Source organism: Lepisma saccharinum, chromosome 20 (genome assembly GCF_977018435.1).
Source record: "Lepisma saccharinum chromosome 20, izLepSacc3.1, whole genome shotgun sequence".
Lineage (NCBI taxonomy): Eukaryota > Metazoa > Arthropoda > Insecta > Zygentoma > Lepismatidae > Lepisma > Lepisma saccharinum.
In genome coordinates this window covers 24847645-24860222 of record NC_139248.1, presented here as the reverse complement: position 1 = coordinate 24860222, position 12578 = coordinate 24847645, and the positions used below count along the sequence as shown (strand labels likewise).

The 12578-nt window shown below is 39.1% G+C and overlaps 1 protein-coding gene across 1 annotated transcript in view; it reads right to left on the bottom strand.

Annotated features, from left to right (window-relative positions):
• Positions 1–9485, bottom strand: part of LOC146003560 (glutamate receptor ionotropic, kainate glr-3-like) — a 32239-nt gene extending 22754 nt beyond the window's left edge. Inside the window, exons 1-5 of the mRNA XM_083141856.1 lie at positions 9189–9485; positions 6199–6320; positions 4656–4826; positions 1305–1525; positions 560–768 (exon numbers count right to left, since the gene is read on the bottom strand). Of these exons, the coding sequence (XP_082997982.1) occupies positions 560–768; positions 1305–1525; positions 4656–4826; positions 6199–6320; positions 9189–9479 (1014 nt within the window). The 5' untranslated portion in view covers positions 9480–9485. The remainder of the gene's footprint in view (positions 1–559; positions 769–1304; positions 1526–4655; positions 4827–6198; positions 6321–9188) is intronic.
• Between the last annotated feature and the right edge of the window lie 3093 nt (positions 9486–12578).

The window sequence follows — 12578 nt, the reverse complement described above, 5'->3', positions numbered from 1 at the left end:
ACCAGTTCTGGATTATTTTGAAGACATGTACACTCATTGGCAAAAGAAATAGTATCCGAATTGTCCATCATCATTGTCATTCAGTCTATTTTCCACAATGCGATGATCATGAGTTGAAATAAAAACATCAATAGGCAGAGGACAACATATGCTTTGCATTAACAGAATCCCAATCCTTAAAACAACATAGGGTGTGGAATAAAAAGCAATGAAAATAATGATGGGTAATTTGCCTACTATTATCTTTGCCGTTGACTGTACGTAGGACGTACGCATAGAGGAGGTGGAAGCCGTCAGATGAAAGTCTCAGTCGGACTTTGGAATCACTACGAAGCTGTCCTAAATAGACATGGAAAACAAATAATGTCCTGATACCAAAATGCCCAGGCACAAAAGTGTGTGTCACCAATATTCCCCAGCAGCAGAAAGTCCTGGCACCAAAATGTCCGACTCCCTCAATGGACCTAGGACATTTTGGTAGGAAAGCGACGCTAAGTAAGAAAATACAAATGCAAGAACATAAGAGACATCCTGACTTTGGAAGTCCCTAAAAACTTACCCTGAGGAAGTCCTCGTCCGATCCCGATTTGGTGTATCCAAAGTGAAGGTCGCTGTTGAGGAGATCTCTGAGGTCCTTGATGGAAGACTCCTTCACGGACAGCACGGAGGTGATGAAGGCTGCGTACGAGTTGTAGATGATCATCGTGAAGAAGAGACCGATGATCAGCAGGATGCTGCAGGAGGCTCCTCTGTGTTCCCTGTGGCTCCCTGTGGGAGCGGAACATCACTTCAGTTTGGAGACGAATCCACCCACAGAAAAGTAAGCATGTGATGTAAAAGCAAAAAGCCACATCAAAACTGTAGCCTGAAGTCCACTGAATGACTTTCAAATACTTACTTGGATCAGCCACATCTTCAAATAAAAATGCATTTTCACGAGATCCAGACAATGAAAGTTCCCTTCATTTTCATCATTATTTCATATTTTAATTTATCAGAACCCGTCTCGTTTCTTCCTTGTTTCCAGCCCTATTACAACGCTCTAGTTCTGCAGTTCTTTTTGCAGTCCGCACATACATAAGAGAGAGTTCTATAAATACCCTGTATGCAGTGAAGAGGAAAAGCATAAAAAAAACCTTATGCAATGAAGAATGACAAGACAACATGCATTGAGTAAAGTGGAGAGTGACAACACAACATACCTTGAGTGAAGTGAAGGGTGACAAGATAATATACCTTGAGTGCAGTGGAAAGTGACACCAAAAAATATTTGGCATGTGGAACAGAGTGACAGCCCAAAATACCTTGCATGCAGAGAAGAGCAACCGCCCAAAGCAGGGCATCCGACAATCTCCATCGACGATTCCTTGACGACTTATGACGAGAGATAGTCAGGGCAACGAACATAGTACCCCCCAGGAGAACTCCAGTTGTAGTCACGCATCCTATGAGGATAGGGCTGAAGGGCTCCAGGAATATGTCTCTCAGGGCAGATGATTCTGGGCGACGAAAATATATATTCCTCCTTGAAAAAAGGACAGAAGCTTATGTCTTTCATTATCATTCATTACTGTTATTACTTGTATAATATACTATTAACATGCCAAGAGGAATACATACAGGGAAGTGGACAATATTTAACTTCAGTCAACAAATGGAAAATCTGCAATGCAATCATTGGATTGATTGATCTGATTGATTTTACTTCGCTTTTCTGACACTTTTGGCTAATCGCGAAAATGAGGATGAGTGATGATATGGTGAAATTGGTGAAGGGACAATCAGAAAAGACACCCATTGCCAGGCGTGGATTCTAACACGGGATCCCTGGCGTCGTAGGGAGCTCTGCCGACCACTCCGCTTTAATGCCTTTGAAATCCCCTATCGTATAATCCGGTAAATTTATTCCTCAAGGCCTTCGAAAGTACAATATAAGATAAACTAAAATGTGTTAGTAGTATAGCGATAATGAAGATGATAAAAGGACAGATTGTGAATATGTAGAGTCACTCGGGGGAATATGCCCATCGGGGTTAAATGTTATGGCAACTCTGCTACTCTTGTTTGAAAGCGCCCTCCGTGGTGAGACGAGGCAGCAGGTTTGTAGCTTGTGAGAAGAATCTGAAGCCATTCAGGGTATAATTTCATGAGGTAAGAAGTCAATTTTTGAGGTAATAATATTTTGGACATTGCTGTATTAACAGTGTGCAATAATATACCCAAGAGAGAAAGAAACTGAATTATATTTGGTGTAAAGATCAAGAGTCAGGGAAACATATCTGCAGAGTGAAACTGCCGCATGGTGCTCAGAGTTTCCAACCCAGTGATTCAATTTTCTACTTGTAGCTGTGGGGTGATATGCCCACAGAAATTAAGTACAATATGCCCATGGGCATTATTATGCGAAGAAAGGATCGCAATGTGACTGGATCCAGTGTATTCGTTGTAGTATGTGCATGCATGAAATATGTATCAAATTCACGTCCATGTGTCCAAAGTGCAATGCAATTTCTCACAAATGTAAACAGTAAAAGAAGGTATGGTAAATTCAAAATAAATGTTGTTAGAAACGCTATGCTTGTCTGTACAAATTATGTTCTGTTTACGAAACATACGCTAATAATCTTCCAGTTAATGCTGTGTATTATTTTCCTTTAAATATGTCATGTCAAGTATTACAATAATTGTTTCTTGTATTGGGCATTTTGCCCTTATCACGGGGTGATTTGCCCAAATTGACGTTCATCTGTTTATTTCTCTCTGTTTTCTTTTTGCTATAAGACTTACAGTAATAAAACTTATAGGTAACAATTACAAAACATGTAGCTTTCATTTGACATGCTTTTCTTTGCGACACTCCTTTATTTAGCGAAGCTATAAACCGCCAAAAAAAGTTGGGCGTATTCCCCCGAATACCCCTATTAAAATTTTCATCCTCATTCTACGAACATTGATATCCACACCCACAATTTTTATACTTCCGCTTTCTTTTCAAACAATATATATATAACACTGTTTTCCTTGTTTTACCTTGCTACTACATAACATTTTATATAACATGCACTTTTTCTTGCAATTCATCTTATTGTCCTTAGAATTAGTGTTTGTATAGTACCGATTCTTACTATACAGGGCATCAAGCCATTATTTGAATTAATATTGTTTAAAGGAAATACCGCATGGCTCAATTTTAACCCTATTAAGATAATATATAATAATAATAAATGAGAGAAATTTCTCATTATAAAAAGAATGTAGGAAACATAAAAACAGTTTCCGTTTCAAAATTCCAAAAAATACTGCTTAACGTGAGAATTCACACAAAATAAACTTCGTGACTAGGTGTGTAAAACTTAATTACAAAATATTATAACTATTTATTTCAGTACACTAACTGTATAAAATGTAAAAAACAGAATAAGAAAACTGTTGTTCTGAGTATTCACTCATCTGGTGGGTCGAGTATACCTAGTCTTACCATAAATACTGTCACAAAGTTTTAAGTAAACTGACACAAAATGCTGAGAGATGTTTTAATATCCTAATAACATTACTGAAATGGATGCATGGCAAATTAAAATCACAAATCAATATTCATAATGGCCGCCCTTAGCACGCACACATTCCGTAAGTCTTTGTGGCCACGCATCAATTGAATTACGCAACACATCGACTGGAAAATGAGCAACTCCCTTCAGAAGAGACCGCTTTAAACTTTCAATATTGGGATGTCTCTTCTTGCAAGCTATCTCCTGAAGCTTGGACCACAATTTGTAGTCCAAAGGATATAGGTCTGGACTTGCAGAAGGCCAATCCGAAGTGGAAATTAAGTCTGGTACATTTGCCTCCGCTACTGCTGGGGCTGAATCCTGCTGGAAGCTCCAGTTCTGACCATGGAAGAGAGTGTTGTTGAGATTCTTGACTAGTCTCTCAAGCACAGTCTGCTGATACACTTTGGCTGATGTTTTTACAACTTTTTCACAGAAATGGAGCGTGCCCTCATAGCAAATGTTCCAGACTTCATTTCCACTTCAGATTGGCCTTCTGCAAGTCCGGACCTATACCCTTTGGACTACAAATTGTGGTCCAAGCTTCAGGAGATGGCTTGTAAGAAGAGACATCCCAATATTGAAAGTTTAAAGCGGTCGGTCTCTTCTGAAGGCAGTTCTCATTTTCCAGTCGATGTGTTGCGTAATTCAATTGATGCGTGGCCACAAAGACTTACGGAATGTGTGCGTGCTAAGGGCGGCCATTATGAATATTGATTTGTGATTTTAATTTGCCATGCATCCATTTCAGTAATGTTATTAGGATATTAAAACATCTCTCAGCATTTTGTGTCAGTTTACTTAAAACTTTGTGCCAGTATTTATGGTAAGACTAGGTAGAAGTCTCCCCAAGGAATAATAATAATAAATTTGAAGAAAATTAGTGTTTCCAGCCTAGCAGCATGTCTACCGATACCGTCTGCTGTCGTGAGTTGGTACCTACGGACCGCCGTCCGTTACTCGGCTGATGTTCTAGTACCTTCAGACCGCCGTCCGATACTCGGCTACTGCCTGAAGTGTGCGCTCAGGCGCCATATTGTACCTCGCCCTTTGGTTATTCAGCTACTTTACATACAATACAAATGGTTTGAAGCAACAAGTTCTTACATGGCCACGGCAATGGGTAGTGAGAAAAACATGTCATTGGACATCTCCTTATTAACCACGACGTTCTCCAGTCCAATGTCCACCGTTCCTGCCGTCACTGCTCCTAGCAGATGGAGCCACGCGTTCTCATCATTCTTCCATCCTAGCTTGCTGAAGGACACCAGCTGGTAGCTGAAACCAAGAAGCAAACGATATTAGCAGCCCTGGCACGCATCAAAGGTTACGCTTCACGTTTTTGTGTGCAATGACGTGTTAGCGATAAAATGAATGCATCGCTTGAATGTGAAGCCACGTGAACATGTGGCAACACTAGCGCATAGGTTTGGAATTCGTTTCAATGGTTCTCGCACCCTTCCAACCACAAGTGGACCCTTCTTCGTACCTTTCAGTTGGGGTGTTGGCTACACGCTGTCAAGATCACGAGGCCTTGCCATTGTTTTTCCTAATCTTATTGAATTCTATTTTCGGCGAGCGTTCTGACAGACGTACCATAGTAGTATCGTGTGTTTTTCTGTTACATTATGTTTCAAATGGCTCATAACTAGAGCCTGGATGTTTGGCAAAATGCCTTTGTTCCCCTGCTGCATTTATTGATACATTTTTTCTCGATAAGCATTTTTGACGTTGTTGCTAATGTTTTAGAAGCTTTTTCATTTTGCCAATTTTGCACCCTACTGCCTTTTTTTCAAATTTTAATGCCCCTTTCTTGCCATTTTCAATGAAATTTTAGAATATTTTTTTTAAAATTGAATACAACTTATTTTCTTTCAAAAACATTATTTATTAGCATATTATGGTGTTGCCAGAGACAATTAAAAACATGGAGAGAGGGTGAAACTCTTAGAATCAATGAAAGTCTTCAATCGGCGGAGCAGCTGATTGAAGTGCCAGGAGAAAAGAGGTTAGATGTTGCAGAAGAGTGCAAAAATCTAATGAGTACAAAACTGGAAGAATTCACAACAATTAGTGATATTTTTAAAGGTGGAAATTCTTTAACTTCCGGTCTTTACTCATAATCATTTTCAATTTTTGCAAAACCTTACTCTTACAACATAAAAATATAGACATTTTAAGGATTTGGATTTTTTTAAAAAATAGGGAACCATTCTTGCAATTCTTGAATGATTTTCTTTAATATTTGAAAACTGCTTCACAATATTCTTCTAAACCCATGTCAAGTCAAGCCAAACGAGTCAGAAATGAAAAAATATAAAACAGCTAGTTCATAATTAAAAAACAGAACATAGCGATGACAGACCCCTCCATAGTGGTTGTGTGGTTATCAACGTCCATAGTAGTTAAGGATGAAGTAGTGTGTATTTCGGAGACCTTTCTTTGACCACCATATATGTATTTATTGTTCTTATAAAATCGAAACTATTCAGTGTCATTTGGATTTACTGAAAAATTACGAATTAGTTGAATGGAATGTTTGAAATGTAATTATGCCGTGAGAGTGGTAGGGCAGAAGTCTCTAATCAGCCTGTTGGTACTATTACTGTTAAATGTAGTAATAATATAAAATGTACTTGTAGTCACCTACCTTGCATTGAGAGGAGCTACCATGGTCTTCAGAATTTCGATTAGATCTGCATTGGAGTCGGTTTCATCTTCAGGTGCGTTCTCGTTGTTGGAGTGTTCAGCGGCTGAATCTTGGACAGTAACCTAACAAAAAGATAATTTCTCTGTAGGTTTCCATCAGGGTGGATAAAAATCATTTTTGTTAATTTTTTAGATTTAAATCGGATTTTTAAAATGTAAACCTATTTTTTTTTTTTTAAAAAAAAAAAAACATGCTTAAAATTGCTTGCATGGTTTTAGCACCATGCACATAGATATATGTTTTTTTTATACAAAGGCTTTTTCTAGTAAACGTCCCTGTGAAATATTTGAACAGTTTGATTAAAGCAAATAAAAAGTATACGTAAACATACATTTTTCCGTTTCTGATACTGTAACTACTATGGAATTGTTTGTAGAGTTTGTTAATGAAACTAATAATAATTTCAGTAACTTTTCTTTCAGTGAAACTAAACCATTCTGGATGTACTCTATAATTGTAACTTAAAATATTAACTTAAATATTTTTATAGTCTTTGTAGCTGAATTTTGGAGATTCTTTGATGATAGTTCGAAAAATATCAGCTGCCATGTTTATTTACAGTTTAATGATATTGACACTATTTATGGTTTAACATGATTAGTATTTTGTATATTTTTCTACACAAAATGTTTGCTATTCTTGCCCATAAAAGTATTGAATTTTAAATCAAGAGAAATCCTGTGTTTACATTTCACTTCGTATGAGCTTCACATCATCAGTACATATGTTTTATTTCCTTTATTTTCCTATCTTAGAGCCCAATAATTACCATTAAATGATTACGAGAGTAATGTAATTTCAGCAAAGGTGTTTCTGATATCTACAAAATCCTTATGTACATTATTCTATAAATTATTTATTTACAGTTATTAAAAGAGTGATTTATTTCCAAAAAAATAACCTGATTTAATTAAATTAACCATTGTTTCAATATGTACGTACGTGGTGTTGGATAAAAAAGGTTTGAAGGTCAATTCTGAAAGGATTTTTTCCCGACTGAATTTTAAAAAATTGGCTCCTACAAATGACCGCTGAGGTATTTGGCATCTGCAGGGTGTTCAGAGTTCAATAAGCTTGAATTCGGGGGGGGGGGGGGGAGGGGGTACTGACCTTCGTGGCGAAATGGTTGGCACAGCGCGCTACGAATCCAGGCGTTTACGCCTCAAATTACACTAATTGTGCACCCTAGATACATACGCCCCTTTTATCTATGCATCAATACAGAGTTTGCTGAAATGTGAGGTGGAATCAGTGATGTGCCGTAGATTATACGTTTACGTCTACATGCGTTGTCTACACGTAATCAACGCGTAGATTACATTGGTTGTAGTTTACATAGACTACGTAGACAATCTACAGCACAGATCTACAGTGCATTACAATTAATTTTCAAGGGTTTCATGAAAGGAAAGTGACATTTTCAACTGTATTGGTTCCTAACGAAATGACAAGAATCCTATTTACAACAAAATTTCTCTTCTCTTCTATTATCAACTATGGAGGAAGATAAATAGTATGCAAAAAACAACAACAGATGGCAGTCGTGAGGCAAGAGTGCTCTTTTGCCCATAAAATACTAGAATATTTCCTATATTAGGTTTCTTTCTAGGTGAGAAATTGTTCGAATTTGGAAGAAAGAGTATGAAAAGTTCTCTTAACACATCAGCAACTGATACGCAGTATAATTTTCTTTTAATTCCACGGCGCTTGTTGCTAAGTTATCACCTTTCGCCATGTTGTTTACATAGATTACGTAATCTACGTGTATAAAATAGCCTACGTGTAGAATGTAGACTATCGTTGTTTACGCGTAGACGCACATCACTGGGTGGAATGTAGGTTTCTTATAGGATCCTAATCGAAAGGGTGTAAGCACGCCAGTGTGTGTACAAAGTAAGGTTTGAAAGAACCTTTGACTTTGACCATTGAAATCAAATGAGCCATTTCAATTTCCAGATGGTCCGACTGACCATTCCATTCCCCACCCCCCTCTTCCCATTCTGCGAGGTCTGGCAATTAAGTTCGCGAACTTGACACAGTACGCGTACATTCAAACAGCTTCCTAAGGTATCATAACCTTGGTATATCAGTGTCTCACAGTTATGTTCCTGTCGCTGTGCAGCGGTGGCTTGCTGAGTGGCGTTCATTATTGTTGTTGCATGTTTTTGTGTGCCGTCGCGAGAATGTCGAGAGAGCGATGAACAAACATTACTAAATTTCTTGTTATACTTGGCAAGAGTGGGAGTGAGATAAGGTACATGTTAGTATAAATTTATGGGGATAATGTCATGAAGAAAAAGGATTAAACGTTTTTCTGAGGGATGAGAAAACGTTACTCGTGAAGTGAGGCCAGGAAGGTCAGTAACAAGCAGAACTAGCGAAAACATTGAAAAAATTCGTCGAATTGTACAGTACTGTACGTGAAAATTGTAAGCTGACTGTGATAAGCAAAGTAGGCCAAGTAATATAATCGACATAGGAACAGCAAAATCTTAACTGAAAATATTGACAGGAAAAAGGTGTGTCGAAAAATGGTATCGAATGAACAAAAGCAATGGAGAGTCGAAGTTTGCCAAGACCTTTTGGAGAAGCAAGGCGATGTTTTGGGTCGTGTTATCACTTTTGATGAAAAAGTCCTGGCCTTCAATGACTTTTACCATTACCTGAAGATAAAGGAAATAGGTAGACATTTGATGGCATTCAGGACATCAAGGACAGTTCTGATGGCCATGCCAGAAAAGGAGTTCCAAAATTGATTCGAAGGGCTGACTAGGCGCTGGCGTCGGTGCATAAATTCCCAAGGGGAGTACTTCCAAGGTGACAGTAGTGATATTCAGCAATCTAGCACTTTTCATAGGATCAGTTCGCGAACTTAATTGTCAGACCTCGTAGTCTTTCCAACACCAAGTTAAGCTAACTTGCATACTAACATTCTTGATTCCTACGACTATCGACTCTCCAAGAAAGTTCGTCCTGTCCTCAAGCAGCAGGAGCCTTCGTAGATGCAATGTCCCATTGTCCAGCGACCAGGTTCCGAGGTGCTCCAGAAGTAGAGGCCCGGAGTATCTCACCTTATGGAGCTGCTGTAGAGAGTAGCGGAGGTCCACAACCACCACGCTGCTGTCCACCGAAAGGTTGATGGGGGAGAAGAGGCGCTGGAATTCCTCAGATGGGACAGGGCCTTTCCAGAAGAAGACCCACGACAGGTACATGTTGAACATCAGTCTCTGGGAAACCTAAGAGATGAAAACAAATGTTTAAGGGCTGGAGGAACGGTTTGTGTTCTCCGCGGCGAGCTTTGGAAAGAGAGGTCTGTGCGCTGGATGGTCGTAGGAGGGGGAGAAAACTTAGCATTACGCTTATGGGAGTATTGTTTTACTTGTTCTCTTTGGAATACCAAACTTCCGATGGCGTAGAGAAAAACATGAACGGAAAGAGGACACATTGAAGATTTGATATGTCGCAGGAAAAAGTCGAAAACTCCGATTTAATTACCCGTAACTTGAAGTTATCCCGTTTTTTCTCCATAAGAAATGCATGGGAATCCGAAAATTCTTATTACCATATTTTTCAGAAATCGTGTCAAGCTTAATTATCAACTTTAAAAACAGCTTTCACTTGCAACATGGAGAGAAATTCATACTCTCTTGTCCAGCCGAGGTTTCTTTCTAGAAGCAGTGCCCATTCCGATGGTATTGAAATAAACGCACAACTGGTGCGAAATTGCCACTCTTCCCTCAAGGCTCTTCACTTTCACCACTTTTTTAAAGAAAATTTCAATCTACACACACAAAAAAGTTCAACTTTGAGGAATAACGAAAAATTACAATAGGCATGAAACGTGTCAGGTGCTATAATGACTTGCATCTAGTATTCAGGCTAAGGAAACAGAGGTAATACTATATGTCCAGAAACTAAATGCTCGGTGGCTGTGGCCAAATCTGGAACTAAAGATGGTATGAGAAATTATTTGCAACATGTAACAATGCCCCTTCACATTTACAATACGTGAGTTTTGTCACAGTAATGTAGACGGGACAGAATAAGTTACCACAGAAGTCTAGTTCTGAGTTGCAGAATTTAAGTCTATTCCGGCTTGTAAAAATAAACTAGTGTATGTTAACAAAATTTGCAAGATTGCTGACGATCCTTAAGACAAAATTTCAAGTTAGTTTGTTGGAGTGATAAAGTGGGAAAGTGGTAAAGGCCTGGCCCAGTTGTCTGAAGATCGCAGGTTGGAATCTGTTTAAGAGACGATTATTTTTTTATTAGGTAGAATTAGTGTATTGACATTTATAAGAAGCAAAATACTATAAATCTAATTCCTCGTCGATGCCACTTAGGATGTGTTTTTCGTGTTGTTTCTCCAAAACTAAATTACTTCTAACAGGAGGCAATAGGGTGGACAGAGAGATAGATATTGGCGAAAATCTTAACCCTTTGAGGACCACCCTGTGAGGTAAAATATGAGTTAGTTGTTTTTAAATAAAATAGAAGAACAATGACAACCCATATACCCAGTGGTGTAGCAACATATTCATTTCCCAAACCAGTTTTTAAACTTGAAATCTCAATGTGACTCGATACAAAATCTTCAGAGATACGTCAGCAAATTATCATATTTATATAATAAATTATTCAAGAAAATTATATTTAATAATTTCACTCACTCTAATAATGTCTTTCTTTGTTTTCCGGGAGCTGAAATATGAAGCTGTAGCAAGGAAGTAAGAACTGCTTATATTATCCATTGCCTTCCTGAGTTGCAAACAACCCAAGCATTTAAATGCCTCACACTTGCTTCGTGGCAGTTGGAAGTGCTTTATTCTTAACATATTAAGATCGGGAGTGCAAGGTCGAGAGATAGAAGAAAAGACAAGACAAATCACTTTTTATTCTAGAAATGAATAAATGGGTAAAAATGTCCCCGCAAGATTTCGTGAATTTTTGCGAAAACGTTACACATGAGAAATATGACAATAATTTTTAATTTTTCCGGGCCCCTTTATATATGTTACGCCCCTGATTTGACATATTATAACGTTTAACTAGAATTTAAAGCCAACTAAAAACAGAATGTTTTAATTTTGATTGCCTACAAAAATTAGCCTGTTCCATCTTTTTTCCCCCTCACTTCTATTTAATACATTTTTTTATTAACCGCATGAGACGCGAGGCCCCGGGCGGTCCCCCACTTCGCCCACCCCTTGATACGCCACTGCATATACTTCCTTTACAAATTCTTGGGCACCCCGCTGCAAAACAAACAATGATGACGTCATACAGCTGAGAAAACCTTCGCGTTCACTGTGTGAATTGTGGGTTCAGACAGAGATCACGAAGCTTGCCAATCGTAGAACTGCGCATGCTCAGCTCGGAGTCTTCTTAGGTAGACTGTTGAATAATACACGACATTGGCCATCCTATATGTGACCGAATTCTAAATGTCCTCGTTTACAATATGTAGAGTTAACAAGAAATCATTATGTTTCGTAGCTTCGAGGAACACTAATTTAATTGTAATATACTACAAGGGTTGATCAAATGAAAAGGTACGAAACGTCGTAACAACGGAATCGTTTATATAATACCGATGCCGCGATGGGAGAACGTAGCGTGATATGTAGGGGTGCGATTGGAGTCGCCACGCGGCATCGGAGCATGCAGGGGAACGCGCATGCGCAGGACAGAGCAGAGGCTCCGATACAGAGCGCCGTCCAAGTGACGCGGCAGTGCGTGTTCGGACAGGATGGCGTTAACATTGGCAAATTCGACTGTTGAGGAGCAGCGAGGCGTTATCCGTTTTCTGACAGCGGAAGGTGTTAAACCGGCCGATATTCATCGCCGGATGGTGAACGTTTACGGGGAAGACGAACGACCGGGGCTGCTCACGGAGGGTGTGGTTCTGCTCCATAATAACGCACGTCCACACGTCTTCAGGGTCACACACGCGGAACTTGCCAGGTTCAAGTGGGAGCAGCTAGACCATCCGCCCTACAGTCCGGACTTATCCCCCTGCGACTTCCATGTGTTTGGTCCCCTGAAAAAGCATCTCAAAGGAAAGCTCTTCACCTCGGACGATGAACTCAAGGACGCTGTGAAGGACTGGGTCGCGTCACGGCCAAACGAATTCTGGGAAAAAGGAATCATTCGGCTCGTTCATCAATGGGATCAATGTGCTCAGGCCTATGGAGGATACTTTGAATAAAGTATTCATTTACACCGACAGTGTCGTTTTGTACTTTTTCATTTGATCAACCCTTGTATGAATAGCAGATAGAATAGTGAAATATGGTTTCAACACATGGGTAGGAGCATAT